The 11725-nt window shown below is 54.6% G+C and overlaps 8 protein-coding genes across 12 annotated transcripts; 4 read left to right on the top strand and 4 right to left on the bottom strand.

The window, feature by feature from the left end:
* Positions 1-392: 392 nt before the first annotated feature.
* On the top strand, positions 393-855 carry KVP18_005108 (uncharacterized protein; the record flags this gene model as incomplete). The annotated part of the gene is made up of 2 exons (XM_067949464.1): positions 393-488; positions 517-855. 2 exons carry the CDS (start codon positions 393-395, stop codon positions 853-855), a joined length of 435 nt encoding a protein of 144 aa, XP_067806544.1.
* Positions 856-931: 76 nt separating this feature from the next.
* On the bottom strand, positions 932-3214 carry KVP18_001181 (uncharacterized protein; the record flags this gene model as incomplete). 2 transcript variants are annotated; one of them, XM_067950927.1, is made up of 3 exons in its annotated part: positions 932-959; positions 989-1578; positions 1607-3214. In XM_067950927.1, the coding sequence occupies 3 exons, from the start codon at positions 3212-3214 to the stop codon at positions 932-934; spliced, it is 2226 nt and encodes a 741-aa protein (XP_067806536.1). The 2 variants fall into 2 exon arrangements, with proteins under 2 accessions (XP_067806536.1, XP_067806537.1); XM_067950928.1 differs by lacking the exons at positions 932-959; positions 989-1578 and having other exon boundaries at positions 1598-3214.
* A 61-nt stretch (positions 3215-3275) lies between these two features.
* On the bottom strand, positions 3276-5465 carry KVP18_001183 (uncharacterized protein; the record flags this gene model as incomplete). The annotated part of the gene is made up of 1 exon (XM_067950931.1): positions 3276-5465. The coding sequence occupies one exon, from the start codon at positions 5463-5465 to the stop codon at positions 3276-3278; it is 2190 nt and encodes a 729-aa protein (XP_067806540.1).
* A 277-nt stretch (positions 5466-5742) lies between these two features.
* Positions 5743-6465, top strand: KVP18_001180 (uncharacterized protein; the record flags this gene model as incomplete). Of its 2 annotated transcripts, XM_067950925.1 has the most annotated exons (4): positions 5743-5785; positions 5814-5862; positions 5891-5980; positions 6009-6465. In XM_067950925.1, 4 exons carry the CDS (start codon positions 5743-5745, stop codon positions 6463-6465), a joined length of 639 nt encoding a protein of 212 aa, XP_067806534.1. The 2 variants fall into 2 exon arrangements, with proteins under 2 accessions (XP_067806534.1, XP_067806535.1); XM_067950926.1 differs by lacking the exons at positions 5743-5785; positions 5814-5862; positions 5891-5980 and having other exon boundaries at positions 6256-6465.
* Positions 6466-6513: 48 nt separating this feature from the next.
* KVP18_001184 (uncharacterized protein) lies at positions 6514-8193 on the top strand (the record flags this gene model as incomplete). Of its 2 annotated transcripts, XM_067950933.1 has the most annotated exons (2): positions 6514-8058; positions 8096-8128. In XM_067950933.1, 2 exons carry the CDS (start codon positions 6514-6516, stop codon positions 8126-8128), a joined length of 1578 nt encoding a protein of 525 aa, XP_067806542.1. The 2 variants fall into 2 exon arrangements, with proteins under 2 accessions (XP_067806542.1, XP_067806541.1); XM_067950932.1 differs by having other exon boundaries at positions 6514-8193.
* Positions 8175-8975, bottom strand: KVP18_005107 (uncharacterized protein; the record flags this gene model as incomplete). The annotated part of the gene is made up of 1 exon (XM_067949463.1): positions 8175-8975. The coding sequence occupies one exon, from the start codon at positions 8973-8975 to the stop codon at positions 8175-8177; it is 801 nt and encodes a 266-aa protein (XP_067806543.1).
* Positions 8976-9019: 44 nt separating this feature from the next.
* Positions 9020-10528, top strand: KVP18_001179 (uncharacterized protein; the record flags this gene model as incomplete). The annotated part of the gene is made up of 1 exon (XM_067950924.1): positions 9020-10528. One exon carries the CDS (start codon positions 9020-9022, stop codon positions 10526-10528), a length of 1509 nt encoding a protein of 502 aa, XP_067806533.1.
* A 465-nt stretch (positions 10529-10993) lies between these two features.
* Positions 10994-11565, bottom strand: KVP18_001182 (uncharacterized protein; the record flags this gene model as incomplete). Of its 2 annotated transcripts, XM_067950930.1 has the most annotated exons (3): positions 10994-11144; positions 11173-11245; positions 11274-11565. In XM_067950930.1, coding segments are annotated over 3 exons (516 nt in total), but the record flags the coding sequence as incomplete, so codon positions are not given. The 2 variants fall into 2 exon arrangements, with proteins under 2 accessions (XP_067806539.1, XP_067806538.1); XM_067950929.1 differs by having other exon boundaries at positions 11080-11496.
* Between the last annotated feature and the right edge of the window lie 160 nt (positions 11566-11725).

Here is an 11725-nt window from a genome sequence, read left to right as displayed (position 1 = left end):
TCATCGTGAGAGCCGACCTGCAGCAAACTCCCGATAGTAGCGGGCATGAATTGCGGCTTTTCACAAGTTCTGTGCCCTTGGATTTTGTAGACAAACGCAAATTGTGTTCGTTGCCCAGATCAGTGGGACGAGAACCTTTCCCACTGTGTCATGCACCTCCCTCGAAGCACACAGTGTGAGTAGAGAAGGTGACACCGCTGTTGTGTGCACTGTTCCGTAGGGTTTATGAGATTAACAGTCGTTGTAGATCGGTACGTGGTGATTGTAAACTCATTGGAGCAATTGTCGACCGCGTTCGCGCTCTGTCGGCACCCGCTTCCTTGGTAGAGATGACAGTTTGCCGCGCTTGCGATCATGGTAGATTTTGTGTGCACATTAATAGTAAGACCGGCATGAAGTACTCATCAGAGTCGTTCGATCCTCGATCTGATAATTGCGCAAACCCTTCACATGAGAACTTTGAGCCGCGGAAGAAGCCAGTCATTCAGGTAGAGGCACTTTGGGGTTCGTACTCAGGTTCTACGTCTCATTCATTTGCTGGGCAGGCACTTGGCTCGAGGACTAGATTCCTGCTACACCAACACAGTCGACTGGCTGGATGAAGAGAACTTGCCTGGCGAGATCGGCGATCAGGAATACGATCATGAGGTGGCCATGGGCAGACAGCCGACGTCCATCCAAAAAGACCCTGACCCTTTTGTCAGCCTGCTATCCTTTGTCGGAAAAACTGTGTGGAAGACGATTCCAGATGTGGAAAAATCCGTTAGGTCCAGAATCCAGAGCATCCGAGAGAACATGAACCCAGCAGCCATTGCCCGTTATGATTCCGTGGAGAGATACGAAGCGCACAGGTAAGCAAGCATTTGTCTGCAACACACAGCAACCATCTAACGTCTGGAGTATCGTCAAACATTTCGGCTGCCGGTTTCCACTACTGAACGAGTCGGCTCTGAGCAGTCCTGCATGTGACACACTCTGTGTATCCAACCTTAATATGTCTTGCACGTTGGTTGTGGCTTGTCCCATTCTGTCGAACCGGTGAATCATAGAGTGCGGCATCGCAGCTGCATTTAGCTGATAACGTAGCTCTCTTATAATGTGCTCCTGCTTCTCAAGCTGCATCTGGATTTCTGGTCTAAGGTCGCCTCCCAGTCTCGTTTCCTCGAACTCCAGAACACGCGAGAGACCTTCAACCTTCTGCGCAGTGTCAAACGGAATCCTTGAAGCCAAGAACTCGGTATCTTCCGGTCTGTCAGCCTTGAGCATGGCTACCTGCGTCTTCAGCTGGCTGATCTCATCCTCCAGCACCTGAACGTTATTTCGGTCTCTGATATCTCGTGTGATCTCGCGCACCTCATCTTCGTATCCTTCACGAACCCGTCGGTTTTCTGCTCTCAGCTCGGCGGCATCCAGGGCTGTTGCCAGTGTCGCCTGGCGGGCACTTATTATTTGCTCGTGCGCCTCCTGCACTAGCTGAGTGAGGTGTTTTACGTCATGCTCCAGTCCCCTTCTCAGGGGTAGGCAACTACAGCCGGCGTTGGGGTCTTCATAATTCGCTTTGATGCTGTCCGCGGCGCTCTGAGTGTGAGCCTCGCGTTCATCTCACCTGAAGTCGAGCGAGGTCTTCCAACACGTTCTGCATTTGCTCCACATGGTCGTTGCACGTTCGAAGGCGCGGAGCGTCCAGAGAATCCTCCGTGGTAGCCAGAGTAGCGAGGATGTCAGCCAATGTCGTCCGGGTCACCCTCTCCGCTTCATACAAGGCTCGCCTAGCTTGGCTCAGCAGGTCGTCGGCGTTCCGTCGCATTTGTTCTGCCCTCTGCACTGCTTCGAGGTCGCCCGTTTCGGACTCGGAGTCTTCGCCAGTTTCATGCCGTGATTGGTGGTGTTTGGTCTCCAGCGAAGCAAGTCGAATGCGCTGTTCTAACTTTCGCACTCGCCGATTCGAGTTTCGTAGCTGGGAGGCGAGCTCGCTTACCAAAGTCCCCGAGGCGTCACGCGGAGCGACGTCAACCGCCAGAGAGAGAAGCTGCTCCGTCTTCTTGTCGACAGCGCCGCTGTACTGCGCCTTGTCCTCTTCCGTCATGGATCGTATGCCCTCCAGAACTTCCTGCGTTCGGGGTGACAAATCTGAAAGGGACTCCCGCGAGGACTTAGGTCTGAAATTGTCCCTGATTTCCTGAATGGTCCTGAGAGCCGCGTCTATGCTAGCGTCGGCAATTGACCTCGATGCAGTTAACCTTGGACTGGCTTTTTCAGTTTCAGCCGTCCGCCGATTTTCGTCCCCCGATTTACTTCCTAACTGAGGCAGGGCCTCCCGCGTCGACCTTGTACGACTCCTGTCTGGAGGCGCAATAACCTGTGGTTCGTCTTTAGGTGTCAGCGCCTCGTCGTTGGCTTCCTCAATGACCTTCTCATAGGCACGTACTATACCGTCTGGGGACGCCTCAATGCCTTCAACACTCATCTTGCTTTGGAGCTGGGACAGAGGCCTCCACTGGAGCTCTTTCTTTCCCACCTTCTCCATCGCCAACACCGGCGCCGGTTTGAAACCTTTATCGGCCCTCTCCGGAAGAGGAACGTTCACGAAGCGAACCTTGTTACCGTCAACCTCCACAGTGCGCACATCGGTCTCAGGACAGGGATACATGTACGTCGCCCGGGTCGCCGCTTGCGGCATGCGAAGAGGCTTACCGGTGACATGCGCCGCTGCTTTCAGAACCTGCTCGTTGGAGCGCTCCACCAGGTCCTTTCGTGGCCCGTGAACGATAACTTCCAGCTTGCCCTCCTGCGGCAAAACTGGTTCATGCTTTCTTTTGCGTTTTCGACGAGGCAGGAACGCCTCAAGCTCCACCACAGGCTTGTACTCCGGTACCGAGACTGGAATCTCCGCTAAACTCGGACCCTGGCCCTGCTGTGTCGCAGCACTCTTAGCCGCCGAATCGACTGCCGGCGTAGCCGCGGGGATTATCGGGCGGATCTGGACGCTGCTCCATGTCTTCGGTTTCTGGTCATCTTCTTCACCAGAAGCGTACTCGCCTGTTTGAGGGTGCCACCACTTCTTATAGGTGTCTACCCAGACCCAGCCATCAACACAGTAGTTCCCAAATGCGTCAAAGTAGCCTCCAAATTCGTCTGGAGTCGTTGCGGGAACGGCTATCCCCGAAACGCCATCCTCACTTGTCGAGGTGCGCATTGTGTGCACTATTGACATCTAATCTGGGGGCACGGAGGGATTCTTTGACCAAATATACCATATGTGGATTCAATATACACTACATCTCGACTGTTAATGCGTCGGCGAAAGCCTGCTCGATCGAGCCTACCTTCTCCTTCCAGAGGGGCACAACCTCAGGCAGCTTCTCAGGCGCGTACGTCCGGGCATAGAACGCAGCATGAGCGATCATTTTGTGGGCCAAGAGAATGTCCACCACCTGGTGAGTGTTCCCAAGCAGATGACTCGCCTGCCAGCTGACGTTGACCGCTCCAGCAGCCGCCGCCTCCGCGGCTGTCCACTCCAAATCGTCTCTGTTGGCGGTGGAGCTGAATAGGAGCAAACATGAGTTAAAGTCCTGCGCGTGCTTGAAACAGGAACCTGCCAAGGCCAAGTTGCCTTGTTGCATGGCTGCGTCGCCCAGCTGGCGCCACATTTTGGTCCGCCCGTCGCCGCATTTGGACGCGATTTCTGCCGCCAGCTCCAGACGACCTAACCCCAGAGCGAGTGCAAAGCGATGAGCTTCATCAGTTGTGACCTTCAAAGCTGTCTCCTGATGGCCAATCTTGTCCAGGAAGCGAGCCACCTTACTGTGGAGACTGGAGTCAATTCGCAGGAACAATGTCTCCGCTTCCTCAAACTGCTTCTGCAAGACAGCCAGCTTATAGTGGACGACGTCAGCATTCAACCCGAACCCGAATATATCCAGGTTCTTGTCCATCGCACAGAGCATATTCGTATCCTCCATGTAGCCTACCAACCACTTGGGCCCTTCGGCGAAGGCGAGGTTCTCCACGTGACCAAGGGTCCACGTCTGAATCCTCAACGCCTTCGTCATGTAGACGAAACAGCCATTGGCGACCCATACTCCCGAGTCAACGACGTCTGTAACTTGGCTTACCACGCTGAAGGCGTCCTCAAGACCCTCCTGGTCTTCTTCGGGTGTTGTATGTCGTTGTAAGGCCGCCAGATCTAATCGAAGGAAAAAGAGCCCTTCGGTTGTGGCGAGAGCGACGGTGGTTCCGTCTGGAGACCAGAAAGCGTGTTGAGCATACACGTCCACACGTTGGATGCACCGGGAGCGCTCCCAATCGTAGAAGCAAACAAAATTATCGGCAGAGCGCACTCCCAACAAGGCACCCCCTAACAGGCCGTCGACCTGGTATTCGGTCGAGAAGTTGAATTTCTCCTGGAAGTTGTGAAAGACGGTTATCTTGCCAGTCTTGCAGCGCACAGCATAATGGCCCTCTGGAGACCACACCAGGTCAAACCCAGAGCCGTAGGCCTTGTTTCTCAACGCTTGTGCCGTGTGGATGAGGAATTGGTCTTCCCCGTAGACGCCGACGAACCTGCCACTTGGATGGTGGGATACGGCCACAGGGTGCACCTCGGTGACTCCGAGGTCCTTCTTCATCACGTGTAGTCTTTCTCCGTCCGCTGTTAGGGCAACATTCTTGAGGTTCACCGTAAGGACATCTGACCCGGACACCATGACGATCTTTCCGCTGTGGAACGAGGCTTTTGGTCGGTCTGAGCCCAGATTCACCACCACAGTGCCGTCATCGAAACCGATGGCAAGCATGTTTCGTCCGCACGAGAGATCCCAACAGCGGCTCATGTCGAATTTCAGTGCTCGATCCTGCTTGAACGTGTTGGCATGCCACAAGACGACAGAGTGGTCTTCCGACCCCGAGATGATCAAATTCTCCTCTACGTTGAACAGGACGGATATAACGTTGTCAGTGTGGCCAGTCAGCACCTGCAGGCACTGCTTAGTCGTGTAGTCCCAGATCCGCACAGTGCGGTCATCAGACCCGGAGACTAGGAAAGGCCTGTCTCCTCCAGAGGGGTACGCCACGCAGTTTACGCCCTGATCATGTCCAAGCAGGGTGAAATTGCTTGCCATCGGCGTCACTGTGGGCTTCGACGGAATCCCCCAAACCCTAATTGTGTGGTCTAGACTCGCACTTGCGAAAATCTTGGGATCTTTGTGGTTCCACTCAACGCACATCACGTAGTGGCTGTGCTCTTCGAAGGAGGCCACTACCTCTAAGGTGTTCTTCTTCTCCCAAGACCACAGTTTAATGGACGCATCATCCGACGCAGACAGCAAGTAGGGCTTCGTAGGGTGCACTGCCAAGTGCCTGATGTAGTCCGCGTGCGCTACAAATTCGTTGAGCTTCTTGCCAGTGTTAGAATTGAACACGCTTCGTTGTGCAGTCTTAAGGTTCTCACCGTATGTAAAAGTCATCCGAACCGGTCACTATCCACTGTTCTCGCGGGATAAATCGGGCGCAGCGCACAGCAGTGGGCGCCGCCTCGATCACTTTGACAAGTGATTGGTTGTCAGTGTTGTGAATAGTGACATGTCCCCTGAGTTAGTTCCGGCATCGGCCTCACGTGAAGAGGGCAGACAAAACCCAGGGCTCCGTGGGGTGGATCTCAACGCTCTTCACACGGTCGGTCCGGGTACACAAACGCTTCTTCAATTCAGAACCCAACATGGTGAATATCTCAATTATTGAACAATGTGGAGCTATCTGTTCCGATACATCATCATCGGTGACACTGGTGGGTACCCTGGCGTCTCACCATTCAGGCGTCGGAAAGAGCTGCCTTCTTCTGCAGTTCACGGATAAACGATTTCGGTGAGTTCTCGTTGGCTTTGACACCCAGAGCGGACCACGACTTGACGATCGGCGTCGAGTTTGGGGCTCGTCTTGTGACCGTGAACGATATCCCGCTCAAACTGCAGGTCTGGGATACGTAAGGGCAAGGGCCTCAGGTTATTCAGGGCCGGCCAGGAGTCGTTCCGATCCATCACCCGGTCGTACTATCGCGGGTCAGTAGCTGCGCTCCTAGTCTACGACATCTCCAGACGAGACACGTTTATCCACTGCCGTCGCTGGTTGCAGGAGGTGCGATCGAACAGTCAACCACTTATCACCATCATTTTAATCGGCAACAAGTGCGATCTTGAGAAAAGGGAGGTCCTTTACGAGGAGGGTGAGGACTTCGCCAAGGAGCATGGACTCATATTCATGGAGACCAGTGCCAAGACAGCTGAGAACGTCGAGGCCGCGTTTCTGGAAACTGCGCGGAAGATAGTGGATAACATCGAGGATGGAGTGTACGACCTAACCAATGAAGGCATAGGGATCAAAAAGGGACCTGCCCTGCAGACCGAGCTCGGCGCAGGCGTCGTTGATCTGGCGGCTGAGGGGGCTGCTGGAAGTGGATGCTGCTCGTGAGATGTTTTGGGACTCGTAAAACTATGTAGTTGAGCAATATTTGTGAAAATGTGGTGGTTCTGGCTGGTAATCGGCTTGTCGCTCGCGAATGATTTGCAGAGCCAAGTCGACCGAGTAAGTCGGAAATACGCCACGCCAAGTTCTCGTTCTCATACGTCGTCTGATGAGGACTCCTGGTTGGTTAGACAACTAAAAGAGACGGCAGGTCGGGTCCGGAGGTCCAAGCCTGCGGATGCAGTTACCTTCTTTGAAACCAAGGGTGTCTGCGATATCCCCAGTCCGCAGGGGACGTTAAAGATGTTGGGAGTCTCTTACCGGCTTCAAAATGGGGAAGAAAAAGACGCCGTTGCGGTTTACGGCAGCGACCGGGCATCAGGTCAAGGAGTTGTTGTTCGAGTTCATGACCAGTGCGTTACGGGAGAAGTTTTTCTAAGTTTTAGATGCGACTGCCGGGAGCAACTAATGTCTGCGCTGCAATATTTAGTGGACCGCGGCGGTGTCTTGATTTATCTTCAGCAAGAGGGTCGCAATATCGGTCTGGCCAACAAGGTTGCCGCCTACCAGGCACAGCAGGAGCTGGGTCTGGACACCGTGGATGCCAACCTCCATCTCGGTCTGCCGGAAGACGCACGGACTTACAGAGTCATTCCTTACATACTGGAGGCGCTCGGTATTGAGTCAGTGCACCTGCTGACGAACAACCCGAGGAAGGTGGACTTGCTAAGGCAGGCGGGGGTTGACGTCCTAGGCACCATCCATCTGCCTAGTTCGGTCCAGAAGGACAACGAAAACTACCTTCGCAGCAAAGTTGCACGTATGGCACATAATCCGATTCTTACTGGCGCCGCAGACGCCATCTCCCGAGGAACGGTCTCCTGCGGTGTCGTAACGGCGTCGAAGCCCTTAGAAGGGCCCTCACGACGCGAGCCGCGTTCTCTCAAGGAGATCATCGGCCTGACGCCCTCTGCCTCCGCACCCCACAACATGCCTCGCTGGCAAGAAACCCCCAACAAGCCTCACTGGGACGAAATGGAAGCCACCCCTACCTTGAAGGAGGTCCTTGGCAGTGATCACATCGCTGGCAAGTGGATAAAAGGCCCTCACAGTGTAGTCCGCGCTTTGGAGTCGTTGGCGGAGGGCAAGATGGTGATCGTGGTCGATGACGAGGGACGCGAGAACGAGGGAGACCTCATTATGGCAGCCAGCAAGACCACGCCAGAAGATATGGGGTTCATAATTCGACACTCTGGAGGAGTTGTGTGCGCACCGATGCTGGCCCAACTTGCTAACAAGCTGAACCTCCCCCCCATGACCCTTAAGAACGAAGACGTGAAGGACACGGCGTTTACTGTGAGCGTGGACTTGAAGGACGGGTCCACCGGTATCTCGGGCGGCGCGCGGAGTGCCACTGTCCAACGACTCGCCAGCGCGGGATCGGAGGCCACTGAGTTCTCACGGCCTGGACATGTGTTCCCGCTGGTGGCTAAGGCAGCTGGTACTCTCGCGCGTCAAGGTCACACTGAGGCGGGCATCGACCTGGTTCGTCTGGCAGGGTTGCCGCCCGTGGCTGTCATCAGCGAGATATTCTCGGAGGTCGCCCCATCTGAGGTTGCGAGGCTCCCTGAATTAGAACGCATGGCCAACCAGTGGGCACTGGACTTGATTACTATCGACGACATCGCTTGCTACCGATTGCTGTTGGAGTACGATTATGAGTGTGAGGTGTGAAGCTTGCTCGCATAGGCTTGCATGTACTTCTCCTCGAAACCGTTTCCTCGTATAACCCCGTCCCACCGGTACCCTGCTGAGATGGAGAATCTGTTGGGAGGTGATGGGAAGGGGCAGGATGGTTTGCCCCCCTCTTCCTCCTGCGATACCTTCAGCATCGCATACATAGGGTCATCCCATAACAGCTGCTCTCTGAGCTCCCTGTCCAGCGATTCATCGATCTCCTGCCTGGCGAACCCGCCCTGGTGGATCAGAGTTTCTTCCTCCGCCCGTAGCACCTCGTCTTCCCGTTGTTTCAGTCCGGTCCCCCACTCTGCTGTCTTCCATTCCGCCTTGGGTCTGCTGTCAGATTTTTGGTTCAGCTCCTCCCACTGCTCTCGGGAAATCGGGACTCCTAACCCGTCTCGGTAGACTATCTGAACTTCCGTTTCCTCTCGTCGGCTGAAGAGTTGACTAGGGAGAGGTTGACTTGGGGGCTGCGATGAGATTTGCGATGGCGGTTGCATATCTCCAAAGTTGGACTTCACAAAATCATCGTGTTCTTTGAACCGGACGTCCTCCAGCTGAGTCTTGTACTCCGCCAAAAGCTCCGTCTGGGAGTCGTCCACTGCAGGTAGGTCCTCTGCATCCATGGGTGTCCACTCCCGGATATCCTGGTTCACCATGGCTTGCCACGCGGAGTTGGAGGACTTTGAAGGCAGAACGTCGATCTCCTCCTCCTCCACCGCTTGCAGAGTTCGTCTTCGCTTCGGCTTTCTTGTATACCGTTCCAACCCGGACATTCAAAAACCTGTGCCCCTACCTTGCGTATAATCCTTGAATTTCGATGGCATCCAAGCCTCAGCAACTCGAAGGTCTTCTTGCCCAGCTAAGCGTCTTGTTCGCAGACAAGGACGAGATTTCATCAACTCACATCGCCGAGGTGGCTGGAGACCCCCATGAAACCGTGATGGGCCTTCTGCGCTCTCTCCATTCAAAAGATAAGATCGTTATGGTTTTGCAGGACCAGGTGCGTTGGTACCCTACTGACGAAGGATCTGAAATAATCAAGGCGGGCAGCCCAGAGAAGCGACTGTTTGAGCTTGTGAAGGAGGCGGACTCCATCCCCATCGCCGACCTCAAACGCGACCACCCCATTCTCGCTGACGTGGGTCTGAAGAACGCCTTGAAGAACAGGTGGTTGGTCATGAATAAGGCAACCAAGTCAGTTGTCTGTGCAACGGCCTCAGTCGCAGATCTTTGCCAGGAGCAACTCTCCGTCATAGCGTCCTTGGTTGATGAAGCGCGCATTATGGAAGCACTACCGAGTGCGGCCGAGCTGCAAAATATGCGTAAACGCAAACTGGTTGACTCGAAGTTACAGAAAGTGGCAGTCGTTCGGCGCGGTGAGCACTTTTCCACCACCATCGAATCTTTCGCCACAGAGCTGACAAGAGACATGATTCTCACAGGCGCCTGGAGAGACATGAAATTCAAGCCGTACAACTGGAATTCGGCTGGTCAAACCGTCAGCCGAGGTTCTGTCCACCCGTTAATGCGAGTAATGGCGAAGTTCAAGGCTGTCCTCATGAATATGCACTTCGAGGAGATGCCCACCAATCAATGGGTGGAGTCCTCCTTCTGGAACTTCGACGCACTATTCCAACCACAGCAGCATCCGGCTAGAGACGCGCAAGACACTTTCTTTCTGAAGACGCCCGACTGCTGCCGACGGGAGCTGTTGCCTTCAGACTACTTCGAAACGGTCAGGAGGACTCATGAGGTGGGCGGCTTTGGCTCCATAGGGTACCGGTCTCCCTGGTCGGAGGAGGAAACTTGCAAAAACATCTTGCGCACTCACACGACCGCAGTCTCGGCTAGGATGCTCTTCGAAATCGGTCAGGAATACCAGCGCACAGGTGTATTCAGGCCTCGCCGGCTATTTTCCATAGACCGCGTGTTCCGAAATGAAACGCTCGACGCGACTCACTTGGCTGAGTTCCATCAGGTCGAGGGACTGTGTGCTGACCGAGGCCTCTCTCTGACTGACCTGATGAGCGTCTTTTCCACCTTCTACGAAAAGATTGGCATTACAGACCTCAAGTTCAAGCCTGCTTTCAACCCGTATACTGAGCCTTCTATGGAGATCTTCGGGTACCATCCTCTCCTAAAGAAATGGATTGAAGTGGGGAACAGCGGCATCTTCCGACCGGAGATGCTGCTGCCTATGGGCTTACCTGAAGACGTCAACGTCATCGCGTGGGGACTCTCTTTGGAGAGACCCACCATGATTCGCTACGGTATCCGTAACATTAGGGAGTTGTTCGGACACAAGGCGGTGCTTGGATGCAACTAGTTTTCTTCCGCGTCGTCATCTTCATTAGCCTTGTACTTCTTTTGCTCGAATCGAATGGTGTTTGTTTGAACTCCGAGAACAACAACCAGAGCGAGAATCGCCGAAACCAGAACGACAGCTTTAGCAGACAACCATAGTGGGGCCCCAAAATAGGCTAGCCCTTCCGGTCCCGGTGGGAGTCGACCGAACACGTACATGAGGGCACACACTCCCCATAGCAGCGACACCGAGCATATCAGACACATCATTAGATGTACGACCAGAGGGATGTCCGCTAGCAGGCTGACTGACACGCCCCCCACTAGAAGCGCCCCAATCCAGATGTAGAGAGTACTGTAGGGGTCCGATGCCGTCCAGGAGTTGTAGGCCAGCAGAGGGCGACAAAGAATCAGCCCGAATATGATCCCTACGGTCAGAGTTGAAGGGAGAATAACCAAGGCTAGACAGGCTAGACCAAGAGCTGGGTTACATCACAGCGGTTGTCTCACCAGAAGCCACTGCTACTGGGGTTGTAAGTGTAACGGGCACACCTGATATGGAGAGAGGTGGAATTAGAGCGTAGGTTCCAACAGACAAGCAAGAAGCTGCGAGGAAGAGCCAAAGGACTCGAGGGTCGCTGCGTGGGCTGACGCCTCACCACCCACTTCGCTGTGAAGTTCATCCAGAGGAACGCAGGACATAATAAGCTGGCGATTGCAGCACAGCCTAGCGCCGCGGCTGGCTAAAGACCTCTGGAGCCACCTACCCTTCCCGTAGAAATGCGCCATGTCGATCGCGCCCGTTCCCGCCGCGCCACCACCACCAACCCCTCCCGCGCCGAAGGCACCTGCGGCTCCACTGCCGGCTGCAGTGAGCTTGGATTTCTCTGCTGCAGCCGCCGCGTCGGCCTGGGAAGCGAGTTTCTCCTTGTAGAGATCGCCCAGTGTCTCCTCCATGGTGGACTCAAGATCCGCCATGGCTCCAGACATGCCAGCAGGATAGAGCTCCTCTGGTTTCAATTTGGGCTCTGGCAGAATTCGTTTTACGTCTCCGGCTACCTGTCTGACAACTACCCAAAAGGGCGTACCACATAAGGGTAAATCGCTACGACGCGAGAACAGAGTAGGACACTCAGAGTATGCATACACGTACGATTGACCTCTAGAAACTCCCCTAATTCTACATTTCTTCGCGCATGGCCTCGATCAGCGTACTCAA

The sequence above is a fragment of a genome, assembly GCF_019968955.1.
Source record: "MAG: Porospora cf. gigantea A chromosome Unknown PgA_NODE_732_length_11725_cov_343.02, whole genome shotgun sequence".
NCBI lineage: Eukaryota > Apicomplexa > Conoidasida > Eugregarinorida > Porosporidae > Porospora > Porospora cf. gigantea A.
Note: the sequence above shows the minus strand (reverse complement) of the source record. Positions and strands in the feature narration are given on the sequence as shown.